This window comes from Hyperoodon ampullatus, assembly GCF_949752795.1.
Source record: "Hyperoodon ampullatus genome assembly, chromosome: 1".
Lineage (NCBI taxonomy): Eukaryota > Metazoa > Chordata > Mammalia > Artiodactyla > Ziphiidae > Hyperoodon > Hyperoodon ampullatus.
In genome coordinates, this window is record NC_136914.1 from 112,475,021 (window position 1) to 112,488,085 (window position 13,065).

The 13,065-nt window shown below is 37.4% G+C and overlaps 2 protein-coding genes across 6 annotated transcripts in view; one reads left to right on the forward strand and one right to left on the reverse strand.

Moving 5' to 3' along the window:
- The window catches only part of FAM13C (family with sequence similarity 13 member C), a gene marked incomplete at both ends in the record, with an annotated part of 135,822 nt that extends 127,999 nt beyond the window's left edge, over nt 1-7,823 (forward strand). For 3 of the 4 annotated variants that reach the window (XM_079711231.1, XM_079711233.1, XM_079711234.1), the window contains 4 exons: nt 1,272-1,367; nt 2,694-2,893; nt 4,435-4,536; nt 7,700-7,823. In XM_079711231.1, coding sequence (XP_079567357.1) covers nt 1,272-1,367; nt 2,694-2,893; nt 4,435-4,536; nt 7,700-7,823 — 522 coding nt within the window. The remainder of the gene's footprint in view (nt 1-1,271; nt 1,368-2,693; nt 2,894-4,434; nt 4,537-7,699) is intronic. The other variant, XM_079711232.1, reaches the window with a different exon arrangement.
- Nucleotides 7,824-9,817: 1,994 nt separating this feature from the next.
- The window catches only part of PHYHIPL (phytanoyl-CoA 2-hydroxylase interacting protein like), a gene marked incomplete at both ends in the record, with an annotated part of 88,658 nt that continues 85,410 nt past the window's right edge, over nt 9,818-13,065 (reverse strand). For both annotated transcript variants that reach the window (XM_079703775.1, XM_079703774.1), the window contains one exon: nt 9,818-10,352. In XM_079703775.1, coding sequence (XP_079559901.1) covers nt 9,818-10,352 — 535 coding nt within the window. The remainder of the gene's footprint in view (nt 10,353-13,065) is intronic.

The following is a 13,065-nucleotide window of genomic DNA, read 5'->3' on the forward strand; positions in this document are numbered from 1 at the left end:
CGTAAAACAGATAGCTAGTGGGAAGCAGCCGCATAGCACAGGGAGATCAGCTCGGTGCTTTGTGACCACCTAGTGGGGTGGGATAGGGAGGGTGGGAGGGAGGGAGACGCAAGAGGGAAGAGATATGGGGACATACGTATAACTGATTCACTTTGTTATAGAGCAGAAACTAACACACCATTGTAAAGCAATTATACTCCAATAAAGATGTTAAAAAAAAAAAAAAAGGGCCATAATGGTTTTCAACTGGGATGGGGGTAAGGTAGCATGAGAATAACTTGAAAGCTTTAAAAATACACCTGCTTGAGTCATTTTCTTTTCCTTCAAGATTCTCAGAGGGGATCTGGAAGGCAGAGTCAGATAGGACACTTGGGCAATTATGCTATGTGCTATTTCTACCATTTCCTTCCCACTACCTGCTGAGTGAGCACCATTGGACTAGAATGAAAAGGAGGTTGTTTGTGGTAAATATGTAGAAAACTTAATGCAGGACACACATCAGGGAGGAAAACGAAGGCAATCAGAGGAGTTTGGCCATTTTGGCTGGAGAGGTAGATAGGTTGGGATAGGTAGGTAGGTAGATGATTAATAGATAAGTAGAAACTGTTTAAAATTTTATGTACTTTGCGACATGTTAAAAATGGTGCTTAGGGATGAGTCAAAGAGCAGCAGGGTAATAGAATACATTAGTAAACAAGAGGTTATGAAATTTTTTTGTTGGAAGGAACTTTTTAACTCCAACTTCCTTGTTGTATAGGTAGGAAATTGAGAATTCAGAGTTGTTAACTGTTTTATCCAAAATATTTAGTTTATGTCAGATTTAGCCAGTAAGCTAGCATATAATCCAAGTATGTAGTGATAAAGACCTGGAGAAGGTTGGTGTCTGTGGATATAAAAGATCTTGAAAGTCAGATAAAATACATGTTTCAGAAGAAAAATAAATAGCTCTTGGATCACCCACTGGTTTTTTAAGAATGAAGAAGTAATTAAAGAACAGGGTCCTTACCATTTAAACATTGAGGACTCCTTCAGTAAGCTTTAAAAACATATTTCTAAACTTGGACCTATCCTTTAAGAAACTTTCCTAGAAGAAAATTGGCGTGTGCTTCATACAGTGTCTTATAAATGACTTACCTTTTTAAAATTACTGTTGCATTTTAGTATTGTAATCCCTTAGAGGCTTCAAAACTTTTTTTTTGGCCTCCTAAAAACATTGATGTGTTTTCATTCTTGTTCGAGAAAAGAACAATAATTAATTTCATGTTTTCCAGGTAACTAAGCAAGACAAGAACCTCATAAAGCCTCTTTATGACAGATACAGAATTATCAAGCAAATCTTGTCCACGCCTTCCCTTATTCCAACAATTGTAAGTTGGGATGTTTGCATTAACTAGAAATGTGTCCTTGTGCTTTGTATTGATGTTTAGTTAGGGAGGTAGCACCATGAGAGTTATAAAGGAGCCTTCTTTGCAGGATATGCTGCTAACAAGGCCAGTTGTTATTTCGCAAAGTAGAAACGTGGTCTCCCTCAACTCCAATACTATACTTAACAGTGGCTGATAATTAAAACTATTGTGAAACAGGAATAGATAGCAATTCTATTTTTGAAGCCAGTTACTACACTTGCTTTCATTGCTTGGGTGAGGAGAACAACTGATGGATTTTAGTTTGGCATTACCTAATTTACAACAACACAGCTAGACAGAACAGAGCTGTTCTAGTCTGTGTGTTGTTAATTTTTCCCCTTTAATAAGAAAATTGATAGTATGTTCCTTGATATAATGCAGCATTTGTTTTTGGTACCATTTGACCATCTCTGTGCAAGATAGAAGTAGAATTATTTCAATAGAAAATATGAATACTGAAACTGAGTTAGACTACTTTTAATAAAGAATGATTTATGGGAGTACAGAACTTGAAAAGCACCACACATCCTACTCCATCAATATTAGAACAGTCACTTGCTCAAGATATCAATATTAAAAGAAATATTAACAAATTCAAATTTAAGTATACTTCAGTACATTTATATTTCCACAACTCTAAAGACAAAGACAATAGTGGTTCATACTCTTTGAAATTTTCCAATTAAGGAAGCAGAATTTAAAATGGGGTATGATTTTCAGATTTCCTTGCAAGAAAATCTTTTGGTTGTGATAAGCATTACCTGAACAGGTTAAGCAGTAACTCCATTTTGTTTTGGCCTTCATAGAGCTCTTCCCTGAATTTGTCAATTATCTGAGTATTCTCTGTATCTGAAAGTGGCCCACACCAGGACCTGATTTGGGGTATTTCTGGATGACAAAAGAAGTCTATGGTCCATTTCATCCTAACCCATATAACTGTTAAGAAACTGGGGCCCAGAAGGCCTGGGTGAAAGGGAAGAATTACTAGGCAGTGCAGCCCAGATTGGAACATATCCTAGACGTCTGTGCCTGCTTTGGCCCAGCAGAGAGATCTGAGCTTGGTGAGCATTTTAGCCCAGGATGGGTGCTTCTTTGCTCATTAACTTCTGCAAGTTTTTTGATGCAACTGAGCAAGAGTTTCTCTTGGTTGCTTTCTTCTTGGTTCTCAGTAGCCACAGGGATCATCTACTGTTTTCATTGTGTTTATTTATGGTTCCCCTTCCTGGTTTTGCTTCCTCAAGAGGCACTTAGCATTTTGTAACTTTATTTAATTCTTCCTATGATAAGCAGGAGGAAGAAGACTCTGATGAAGACTGTCCACAGGGAAGCCAACAACTTTCTTTGCCAAACCCAGCATCCCACCTTCCTATTGGCGACCACCTCACCTACTCTAACGAGACTGAGCCTGTTAGGCTCCTGCTACCAGATGAAAAGAAAGAAATCAAACAACCAGCTCTCTCCATGTCCAATTTACATGAGGCCACCATGTGAGTGTGAATCCTCAGTGTGGAGTCTCCTTTTAACTCCTTCTGGTCTGGGGGACATTATATGTCTGTACACACAAAATTCAGAAGAGCTATTACACGCTCTAAAAAATGCTATCCAGCAGAAAGCATAATCTGGTTATCCTTTTAACAGGAAAATTGAGAAGACAAAGCCATGAGGAACCAAGGCTCCCAATAAGGTCCCAAGGATGTCATAAATGCATAAATGGTCCATTTGCTACACTTGCACATTCTTGTCAGCAGGGTCTGGCACCAATCTAATGCTTGGCAGTGTGTAAAGCAGAGTTGGCCTTTGAAAATGATGGACCAAAAGGTATTGGGATCCTGTGTTGGGTCAGCAGTTGTCAGGGCCTTTATCCTAGTCTATTCTATTTAGATAAAATGGTTTCTCCAGACTGGGACTTAAGTAAATGAGCTGACCTTTTTCTCCTAATGGCCACTCAGTCAGGAGCCATTTGGATTTTCATTAGTATTATCATTATTGTTATTATCATTATTCAGTAGCTGGCACTCCTCTTGATCATTTGGCCTTCTTTGGTTTGTATATTACAGGCCAGATCATGAGATTTTCTTTAACATGTATAATAGTGTGGTGAGTATATGCCCCAAGATAGGGATGGAATCCCCATAAATATGAGGCAAGACCAAGCACTAAGTTGCAAGCTGAGATTTTAGTGTGCTTGTATCAGTTGGTACCCCAATTTCAGCTCAGAGAAGAGTGACCTGTTTGGAAGCAGAACATCAATCCTTCCTTCTTCCCTCCCTTTCCTCCTCTTACCCTCCCTCCCTGGTTCCCTCTCTCCTCTTTTTCCCTCCTTTTCTTCTCTTTCTTTCTTGGTTGGTAGGCTGGCTGGCTGGCTGTTCTAAAGCAGCTGTTCTTAACTTCTTGGGGGGTGTTGGACTTTTTTGAAAGCAATGGAATTTTTTTACTTTTTAGAAAATGCCCATATATAATTTCAGGGAGTTCACAAACTTTCTGGAACCAGACACAAGTTCCCCAGATAAAAATTCCTGCTCTGAAGTATATGACTTTTCTCTCTTGTCTTAGAATGAAGTGAGTAGAATCTGTGACATAATTATAGCGTTCTCTGTGTCTTTGTTTCATTCCCAAGGGTTTTGCCATTCCCCCTATACTCTAGATTAAGGGTAGAATTTTCTTTCAAATCTCTCCCTTTTGTGCCTCTTATGTTTAGTCTATCACCAAATACTGATGAGTATTCCTCCAAAATGTCTGTCTCTCCCTCATGTATTCATGTGGTCTTTACCCTCACCACTTATTATAATGGACTCAGTCTGCTTGCCTCCTGTCTGCCCTTTCCATTTTCCTAGGACATTATTTTCATCAAGTAATGTCCTCAGTGATGTGCTCCCCTATGGTCACGCTCTACATGTGTCATATTTATTCAAAAGACACACTTCTAGGCAGAACACTTCTGTATCATAATATGCTTTTGCTAAATCGGTAACTCTGCTCATGATGAGCTCTCAGTTATGCCAGAGCATATATATTTTACCTGATACAGGCCTGTACTTCTTGACCATCTCCGAGAAACTAGGGCTGACAAGAAGAGACTTCGGAAAGCCTTAAGAGAATTTGAGGAACAGTTTTTTAAACAAACAGGAAGGTAAGTGTGGGCAGAGATATTTTTTTAAGCTAATATTTCCTAGAGAACTGCTGTTAAGAGTGAGCTGTAATTTTTTCAGGAACAGTGACTTTATACAAGACATAAATAATTTCCAAAGTGACTTAGACGCAGGATTTGTCTAATGCAACATTTGGGTAGTACCATTATTGGGTATGTTTTATGGGAGGCTGTAGCTATCAAGTATGAGACAGCAAAGCTTTAAAAAATAAAAGATGAACTCCCCAAATCCCTAACTTTGCACAATAAATCTCATTACAATCGAATGTACCTAAACCTTTAAAAAAAACTATAATATTTAATTTTTCAGCCCATATAACTTCTTTGCTCTTGGTTACTTAGTTCTACAGGTTACTCCCTACTTTATTAAATAATTCTTCATTTGCTTTAAATATATTCTTTAAGCTTCAGGATCTGGCCTTAATTATTTTATTTCAGGATTTGGTCAAGAGTTCATTCCTATTCTTTCTATCCCTTAAATGTTTAGCTATATCCTCTCTTTTTCTGTGTCAACCCAGTCTCACTATGCAGTCCATTAGTTTCTTCTAAATTTTGGTATATTGTGAACAAAATTATATATATGCATATATATAAAATCATGAGAAAAGGATTATTAATCTACTTCTGGAGGAGACAGAGACAAGCCAATTAGCTATCCTGAGCCTGTTTCCACAGTTGTAAGAGGAAATAATTAGAGTTCCTGGGATACTTTGGGAAGCTATAGTTATCGTGTAGGATGTCAGTCTTTAAAAAAAGTTTTAAAGGGTGTAACTTTGCCAAAGTCACAGAGTTATTAGGGTGGCAGAGGTAGGAGTCTGTGATACACTGGCTCCTCAGTATTCTTCTCCATCTAGGTATCTGCCTTTCTTGAACTGCTTTGATTTCAGCAGCCTGAGGGCTGCCCTGATGGAGAAGAGACTGTTTTCTAAAAACATCCTGAAAGTTTGGTCTACTCACCTCTTAGGAACTTTCTATTTCAGTCCTCCAGGGCTGTTCAGTAGGACTGGACCTCTCAAACTTTTTGCATTTAGCAAGTACAGGTGTAACACACATAGTTTTCTAGTGGAATCTTCAAGTTGACTGTTATAAGTCCAAGTTACTTACCTTTCTGCTGATGTTATCTAGTGAGAAATGTTACACGGTTGTTAAATTTAGAATATAAAACATAATTTCTTGTTTTCTTTTTCCATTTCCATTTTTTCCTTTACAAAATTTCCATACAACTTTTACATTTTTTTTAACCTATCTGAACCCAGAAATTTACTTTAAAGAGTTTGAGAACTTCCCAGTGTGTTAACTAGTCCTGCCAAATGGGTCTGCAATGGTACTTGGCATGCCTTTGCCATACAGGGAAGTTAGTTATGTTATGTGTATAGTATTCTAATGCACCAGTGAGTCCTAAACTCACTTCAGATATGCCTAATACTTGATTGAGGTTATATGCCCTCTTGTGGTAATACACTTAAACTAAATGCAGAAGTAGTGCTATATTACAAGTAAAATCAAATAGTTGAATGGCTAGGAAATATGGATCTTGTTTTCCTAAAACATTTCATTGGGAAGGGTTAACTGTACATAGCTAAAATAACCAGGCAAATGGATTACTAAAAATTTTAAGGTACTATAAGTGTTCTTGGTAATATTCACCATGTGAGAAGCATAATTATCTAGATATGACATTAACAGTTATGAGCCAGGAACTGTGCTAAACACTTTAGTATGTTTTATATAATGAGAAAACTGCTTAAGGAAATACTTAGCAAAAATTTTCACTCTGGCCAATGAACTCTTGTTTATTAGCTAAAGTGGAGTATGCAGGACCAGGGACAATTGCATAATGGCTTATAGTATTTCCCTATAAATTAGAACATTTCTTCACTTAGATATGTTTACACAAATTAAGGTGGTATTTAGACACCCAGTTATGATAAGTTTGGCTCAGAATACTGAAGGGAGGCAAAGCAATTATGTTAAATAATTGAGACAACATTTAAGAGGAACCCTGTCTAAAGATTTGTGTGCTGTTCTGAGTTCTGAACTAGAAATTTCAGGGCAGTATACGTAGTGTTAAAACATAAGTAGGTAACTACATTCATAGGGAATCTTTATAGATTAGCTGTTCTTTTATTTGGAAGTAATATAAATGTATTTTTATCAGTACTGGGAAAAGAGAAGGGGTATAGGTAAAATATTAAGTGTTTTCAGCCATACGAATATTGGAGAGTATCTGTATTTATACTCAGCGGCAATTGTGGTGACCTCACCTGTGTACCCACCCCTTGTATTTCAAAGACATGGGTGGAAATATTTTAAAAGCAGTTGGCCATCTTTATTAACAAAGGAGGAAAGACCCTTCTGAGATCCTGAAGTAACTACTTTCCTTTAGAAAACATATCCTGGCAATGTATTTTTCTGGGAAGGCAATGGTTTTAACTCCAGATGCTATCCAATTATTCTTCAAAATAAGTGTCAAGAACATCTGGTAGTTAGAAGGCATATGTATAAAAATATGTGCACCATCATATGCCTAGTCTTAGTGCAATTAGTGTGCAAAGAGAACCACTGAAATTTAGACTCAAATTCCTTAAAAAAACTTCTCAGTGATTCTTCTACTATACATTAGCAGAGTTAGGCATTATAATTACAAGAAAACTTAGAAATATTTCATGTTTGTAAGGTTAACTACTTAGTTTCTTCTCCTATTACCATACATTTATACGTTATTTCTGTTATGTAATTTCTGTTGTATCTTTAGGTTGATATTTTAAAATACAACTGTCACTGTAAGGGCTGAACATTCTACACAGGCATGGATCATGGGAGAATGACTAGATAAGAATGCCTTGAGGGTTCTGGTTTTTATTTCCCTCGGAACTTTTCACTTGCCCCAACGTTATATGTTTATGCACTGGATATATTTGCAAAACATTTAAATTTTTAACTTCTCAGAGTACTGTTACATTGAAACCTAGTAACATGTGGAAGAGGGAGTGAATGAAGGTAAAAGGGAAGGGAAAAAAAGACATGATGAAAAAATCAAGTGGGAACTGCTACCCTGTACTTTTCTCATGTAAGAGTTAGAAAAGGATTTTTAATGACTGGTTGGTTCATTATTAACTAATGGACAATATTTTCTTTTTTGCAGAAGTCCACAAAAGGAAGATAGGATACCAATGGCAGATGAGTACTACGAATACAAGCATATAAAAGCCAAACTGAGACTATTAGAGGTCCTCATCAGCAAGCAAGATGTGGCCAAAACTATTTGAAGTTCAGGAAATGTTTGTGATCACTTTGACCCAAGATAAGTCAAGTTTATTTTCGTCTGCCGTTCTTGCTAAGTAGTTATGACAAATGAAAATTGAAGCACTTTAGTGTATTAGCTGTTTTTAAGAATGGATGGCAAGTGTAATTATAAATGAGTAGAAGGGATTAAAAGGGAGGAGATACAACAAGGAACAGTATAATTGGAAAATAAAATTTAGCCTTCTCCATGCCAGGGAGAAAATGCACAGTCAGTATAATTATTTCAGAAAACATCTATTTTATCAAATCTAAATAACACAAAGCATCCACCTGTTAAATGGGCTACTGGTTAAGAAAGTCTCCTTAGTGTCCAAAGATTGCTTATATTGACATATGGAAAAGAGCATAATTTTAAAAAATCAGTAAGAGGAAGAAAAGAAACTTTATTTTATGTAGGAAGGAATACAGCTAGTAAGAATGTAATTTATTTGAAACTTCTAATAGATTTTTAAGTGATTAAAAAAAAATCTACTACCTTGTTCCTTAAATCTGCTAGGCTTTCAGCACCCTAAAATATATGAGAATGTGTCACTGATAATTTTTTATTTCTATATAAAAATAGCACATTATTTTATCTGTTACTTAAAATTTTACATTTCTGATTACCAAAGTTCATTCTGATAGCATGTACTTTGTGAATTATCTTTGTCTATATAACAGATGTTTATATTAAAATAAAATATTGTATTAAAATTTGAAAATAGGTATTTTGGATAGATGTGTCTGTAGTATATAATCTAATGTGATCATAGTTATGATTGCTAATATTTGTTTACTATAAGATTATATAACTATTTTTCCATTGGAAATTTTTTTTTTAATGTTCCAAGGTCTATACTTTATGAAGTCAAAAAACTTTCCCATGAACTATATAGTTGTTCTCCACTCTGTATAAAATGAAAGGTTTAGAAATTGTTGCTACGACACCTTGGGAAAGAAGCCAGGATATTTTATTTGCTTCATCCACTTTAGTGTGTGCAGTTATTTTGTACTAAACCAACCACCTGTTTATTACTTTTGCTTTTGTAAAAATAAGTAAAAGGTCCACATTTTCTCTTGTACCAACCACGTTTATATTTCTCTTTTCTGTAATGTTTAAGCATGATGTTGAACAAATTCACACTTTCACATAGTTTGGATGGGAAGAACATTGACTATTTCTGAAGCAGACTATTTCAGAGGCTTATTGTTTTCTCTGTATTTACCTGATATTTTATAAATCAGAATAATGTCCTTCATAAATTTGTTTAATTAAAGTCATCTACTTAGAACAGATACACAACTATTTGAGGTTTACAAACTACATCTTTGATAAGGGAAATGGTTTCGTGACATGTATACAATTGCTATTAAAATGTAACTATATATTCTATAAGACTGTAAATATTTTATACAATACAAATAAAATATTTTTCTATTATATTTATTATGTTGAAACACAGTAGTTGTTTCCTGTTAGCTAATATAAATAATATAAATAACACTGTCAAACAACAAGTTGGAAGTGCTGACAATTCTAGGCTTCAAGATTTAATTCATGCTGCAATTACACCCTTTCATGCGGTTTGGAATAATCCCAATATTTGCTCAGTAGATTAAAATGAGTGCATATTTAAACACCATTTATAAGCCATTATTTTCCATTATTTTGTATTTTGCTAAAGCAGTTTATATAATTGGTTATGTTTGGCTTAAAGAAAAAATTAAACCATTGCAGCATCTAGGCAACAGAGTGTCAGAAGGACAACTTAGGATATTTCAGCATTGAAAGGAGGGGGAAGGGTAGGGAATAGGAAACACTAAAACAGCTCTGAATGAAATTTGATAAGTGGCAGTTTGCTTTTGGTGAGAGCGGCATGTGCATGCTTCAGTGGAAAACATCTGGTGATGAAAATGGACAACAGAGGATCAATGCTCCTAAGGGAAGAAAGGGGACTAAGAATAAGAAAAGTGGGCATTAACGTCCAACACTAATATTACAGGTTTTGCAGCTGGGATCTTTCTTTGCATTTGCAGTAGATAAACTCATGAGCTGATGACCAGTGATTTCTGCCACGGTACCTAGAGAAAGATCCACAGGGTCAGTGTAAATGACTTCTAAAATGACATCCTGGGCATGGTGGTAAACCAGCATCCCATCTTCTTCTCTGCAGGTCAAAAATTTATTATCCTTGGAATTTAGTTGAGGAAGGCGCTGCTTACAAAATTCATCTCCTGGTGATCCCACAGGGGCAATGACAAGAATCACATAATGATAAGCAGTGTACATACAATAGAAGTCCCCAAAGTATAAGTTAGTATTGGGGTTGAAAAGTTTTTCTGCTGCAATCTCAAACCTGTATCTTCCATAAGGTGAATCCTGGGGTGGCTTCCCAGTATTGAATTCAGTGCTGCAGCTGAAGAAGATGCCTTCTAATTTTCCACTGATAGGAGAGCCATGGCTACCACTGTTATCCTTGACAGAGGGCTGCATAGCATTCCCATGATGTTCTCTGCAAGAGAAAATAAATGGTCACTGCTTGGTACGACAGTGGTAAAGCTACTGATTTACAGAATTTAATGGTGACAGGCCTAAAGGTCAACTGTCTACTATTAAAAGCCTGAGTGCTCATCCATCCTACCATCAGATCAAGAAGAATGCATCTTTTAACATTTCCTATAGAAGGCTAAATTTTAGCCTTGATCCTAAGGTAAGGATGCTCTGCTACAAACCTCAGAGGTCTTTTACATAATAAATTTCCTGACCAGGAAAACCAAAGTGAAATTAGAAATCTTATGGCTGAAATCACATCCATTATATATGCCTACTGGATTTTAGAAGTGGCTTGGTGAAGAGAAAACTGGATTAACAATACTGGTTAAATATGTTGAATGTTTCTTTAAAGTATGCCAGAATTTAGATCTAAAATGAATGTTGTCCATGTACATTGGTACAAAAGCATCTTGTTTCTTTTTTTGCTTTAGTTTTTTTTTTTACCCAGACACAGTTTACTAATCAGGCCCTCTTGCCTGCATTTTCCTTGGAATAGAGCTGGTTATCTCCCTTTACCCCACTCTCAGATCTATTCTCTACCCTTCTCACCTTCCACTGTGGGCTAGGACTGTATCAACCAGCTCTTCCTGTTCCTTGGTCCCTTCCATTTCAGTTATACCAATGGGAGGCACAGTAAGAAAAATGGAAGGGTATCCCGTGCTCTTGGATTGGAAGAATTAATATTGTTAAAATGGCCATACTATCCAAAGCCATCTACAGATTTAATGCGATCTCTATCAAATTACCCATGACATTTTTCACAGAACTGTAACAAATAATCCTAAAATTTATATGGAACCATAAAAGACCCAGAATTGCCAAAGCAACCCTGAGGAAAAAGAACAAAGCTGGAGGCATAACCCTCCCACACTTCAGACAATACTACAAAGCTACAGTAATCAGAACAGCATGGTATTGGCATAAAAACAGACATAGGGATCAATGGAAGAGAATAGAGACCCCAGAAATAAACCCACACACCTACGGTCAATTAATCTTTGACACAGGAGGCAAGAATACATAATGGAGAAAAGAGTCTCTTCAGCAAGTGGTGTTGGGAAAGCTCGACAGGCTCATGTAAATCAATGAAGTTAGAACACTGCCTCACACCATACACAAAAATAAATGCAAAGTGGCTTAAAGACTTAAATATAAGACAGGACACCATAAAACTACTAGAAGAGATCATAGGCAAAACATTCTCTGATGTAAATTGTACCAATGCTTTCCTATGTCAGTCTCCCAAGGCAATAGAAATAAAAGCAAAGATAAACAAATGGGACCTAATCAAACTTATAAGCTTTTGCACAGCAAAGGAAACCAAAAACAAAATGAAAAGACTACCTACAGACTGGGAAAAAAATATTTGCAAACAATGCGACTGACAAGGGCTTAATTTCCAAAATATACAAACAGCTCATACAACTCAACAATAAAAAACAAACAACCCAATCAAAAAATAGGCAGAAGATCTAAATAGACATTTCTCCAAAGAAGCATACAGATGGCCAATAGGCACATGAACATATGCTCAATGACACTAATTATCAGAGAAATGCAAATCAAAACTACAATGAGATATCACCTCACACCAGTCAGAATGGCCATCATCAAAATGTCTATAAACAATAAATGGTGGTGAGGGTGTGGAGAAAAGGGAACCCTTCTACTCTGTTGGTGGGAATGTAAATTGGTACAGCCACTATGGAGAACAGTATGGAGGTTCCTTAAAAAACTAAAAATAGAGTTAGCATATGATCCAGCAATCCCACTTCTGGGCATATAACTGGAAAAGATGAAAAAAATATTTTATACCCGAAGACAAAGAAGAAGCCACAACGAGTCGGTAGGAGGGGCGCTTCCGTGATATAATCAAATCCCATACCCTTTGGGTGAGAGACCCACAAATTGGAAAATAATTATATCCCAGAGGTTCTCCCACAGTAGTGATAGTTCTGAGCCCCAGGTCAGGCTCCATAGCCTGAGGGTCTGGCATCAGAAGGAGGAACCTCCAGAGCATTTGGTTTTAAAGGCCAGCAGGGCTTGAGTGCAGGAGCTCCACAGGACTGGGGGAAATAGAAACTGCACTCTTGGAGGGTGCACACAAGATTTCACGTACACTGGGACCCAGAACAAAGCAGTGACTCCACAGGAGCCTGGGCTAGACCACCCTGTGTGTTGTGGAGGGTCTCCTGGGGGAGGTGTGGGTTGGCTGTGGTGCAGAGGGTGGGCAAGGAGACTGGAGGTGGAAGCCCCATAAAATATTGATTGGCACAAGCTCTCCGAGAGGTGGCCATTTTGGCACTGAGACCTGGCTCCACCCAACAGCCTGCAGGCTCCAGTGCTGGGATGCCTCAGTCCAAACAACCAGCAAAGGGGGAACACAGCCCCAACCATCAGCAGACAGGCTGCCTAAAGTTGTACTGAGCTCACAGCCACTTCTAAACACACCCCTTGACATGGCCCTGTCAACCAGAGGGACAACACACAGTTCCACACACCAGTGGGCAGGCACCAGTCCCTCCCTCCAGGAAACCTGCACAAGCCCCTGACCCAAACTCACCCACAAGGGTGCAAACACCAGAAGTAAGAGAAACTACGATCCTGCAGCCTGCGGAAAGGGGACTGCAAACACAGAAAAGTCAGACAAAATGAGACGGCAGAGGAGTATA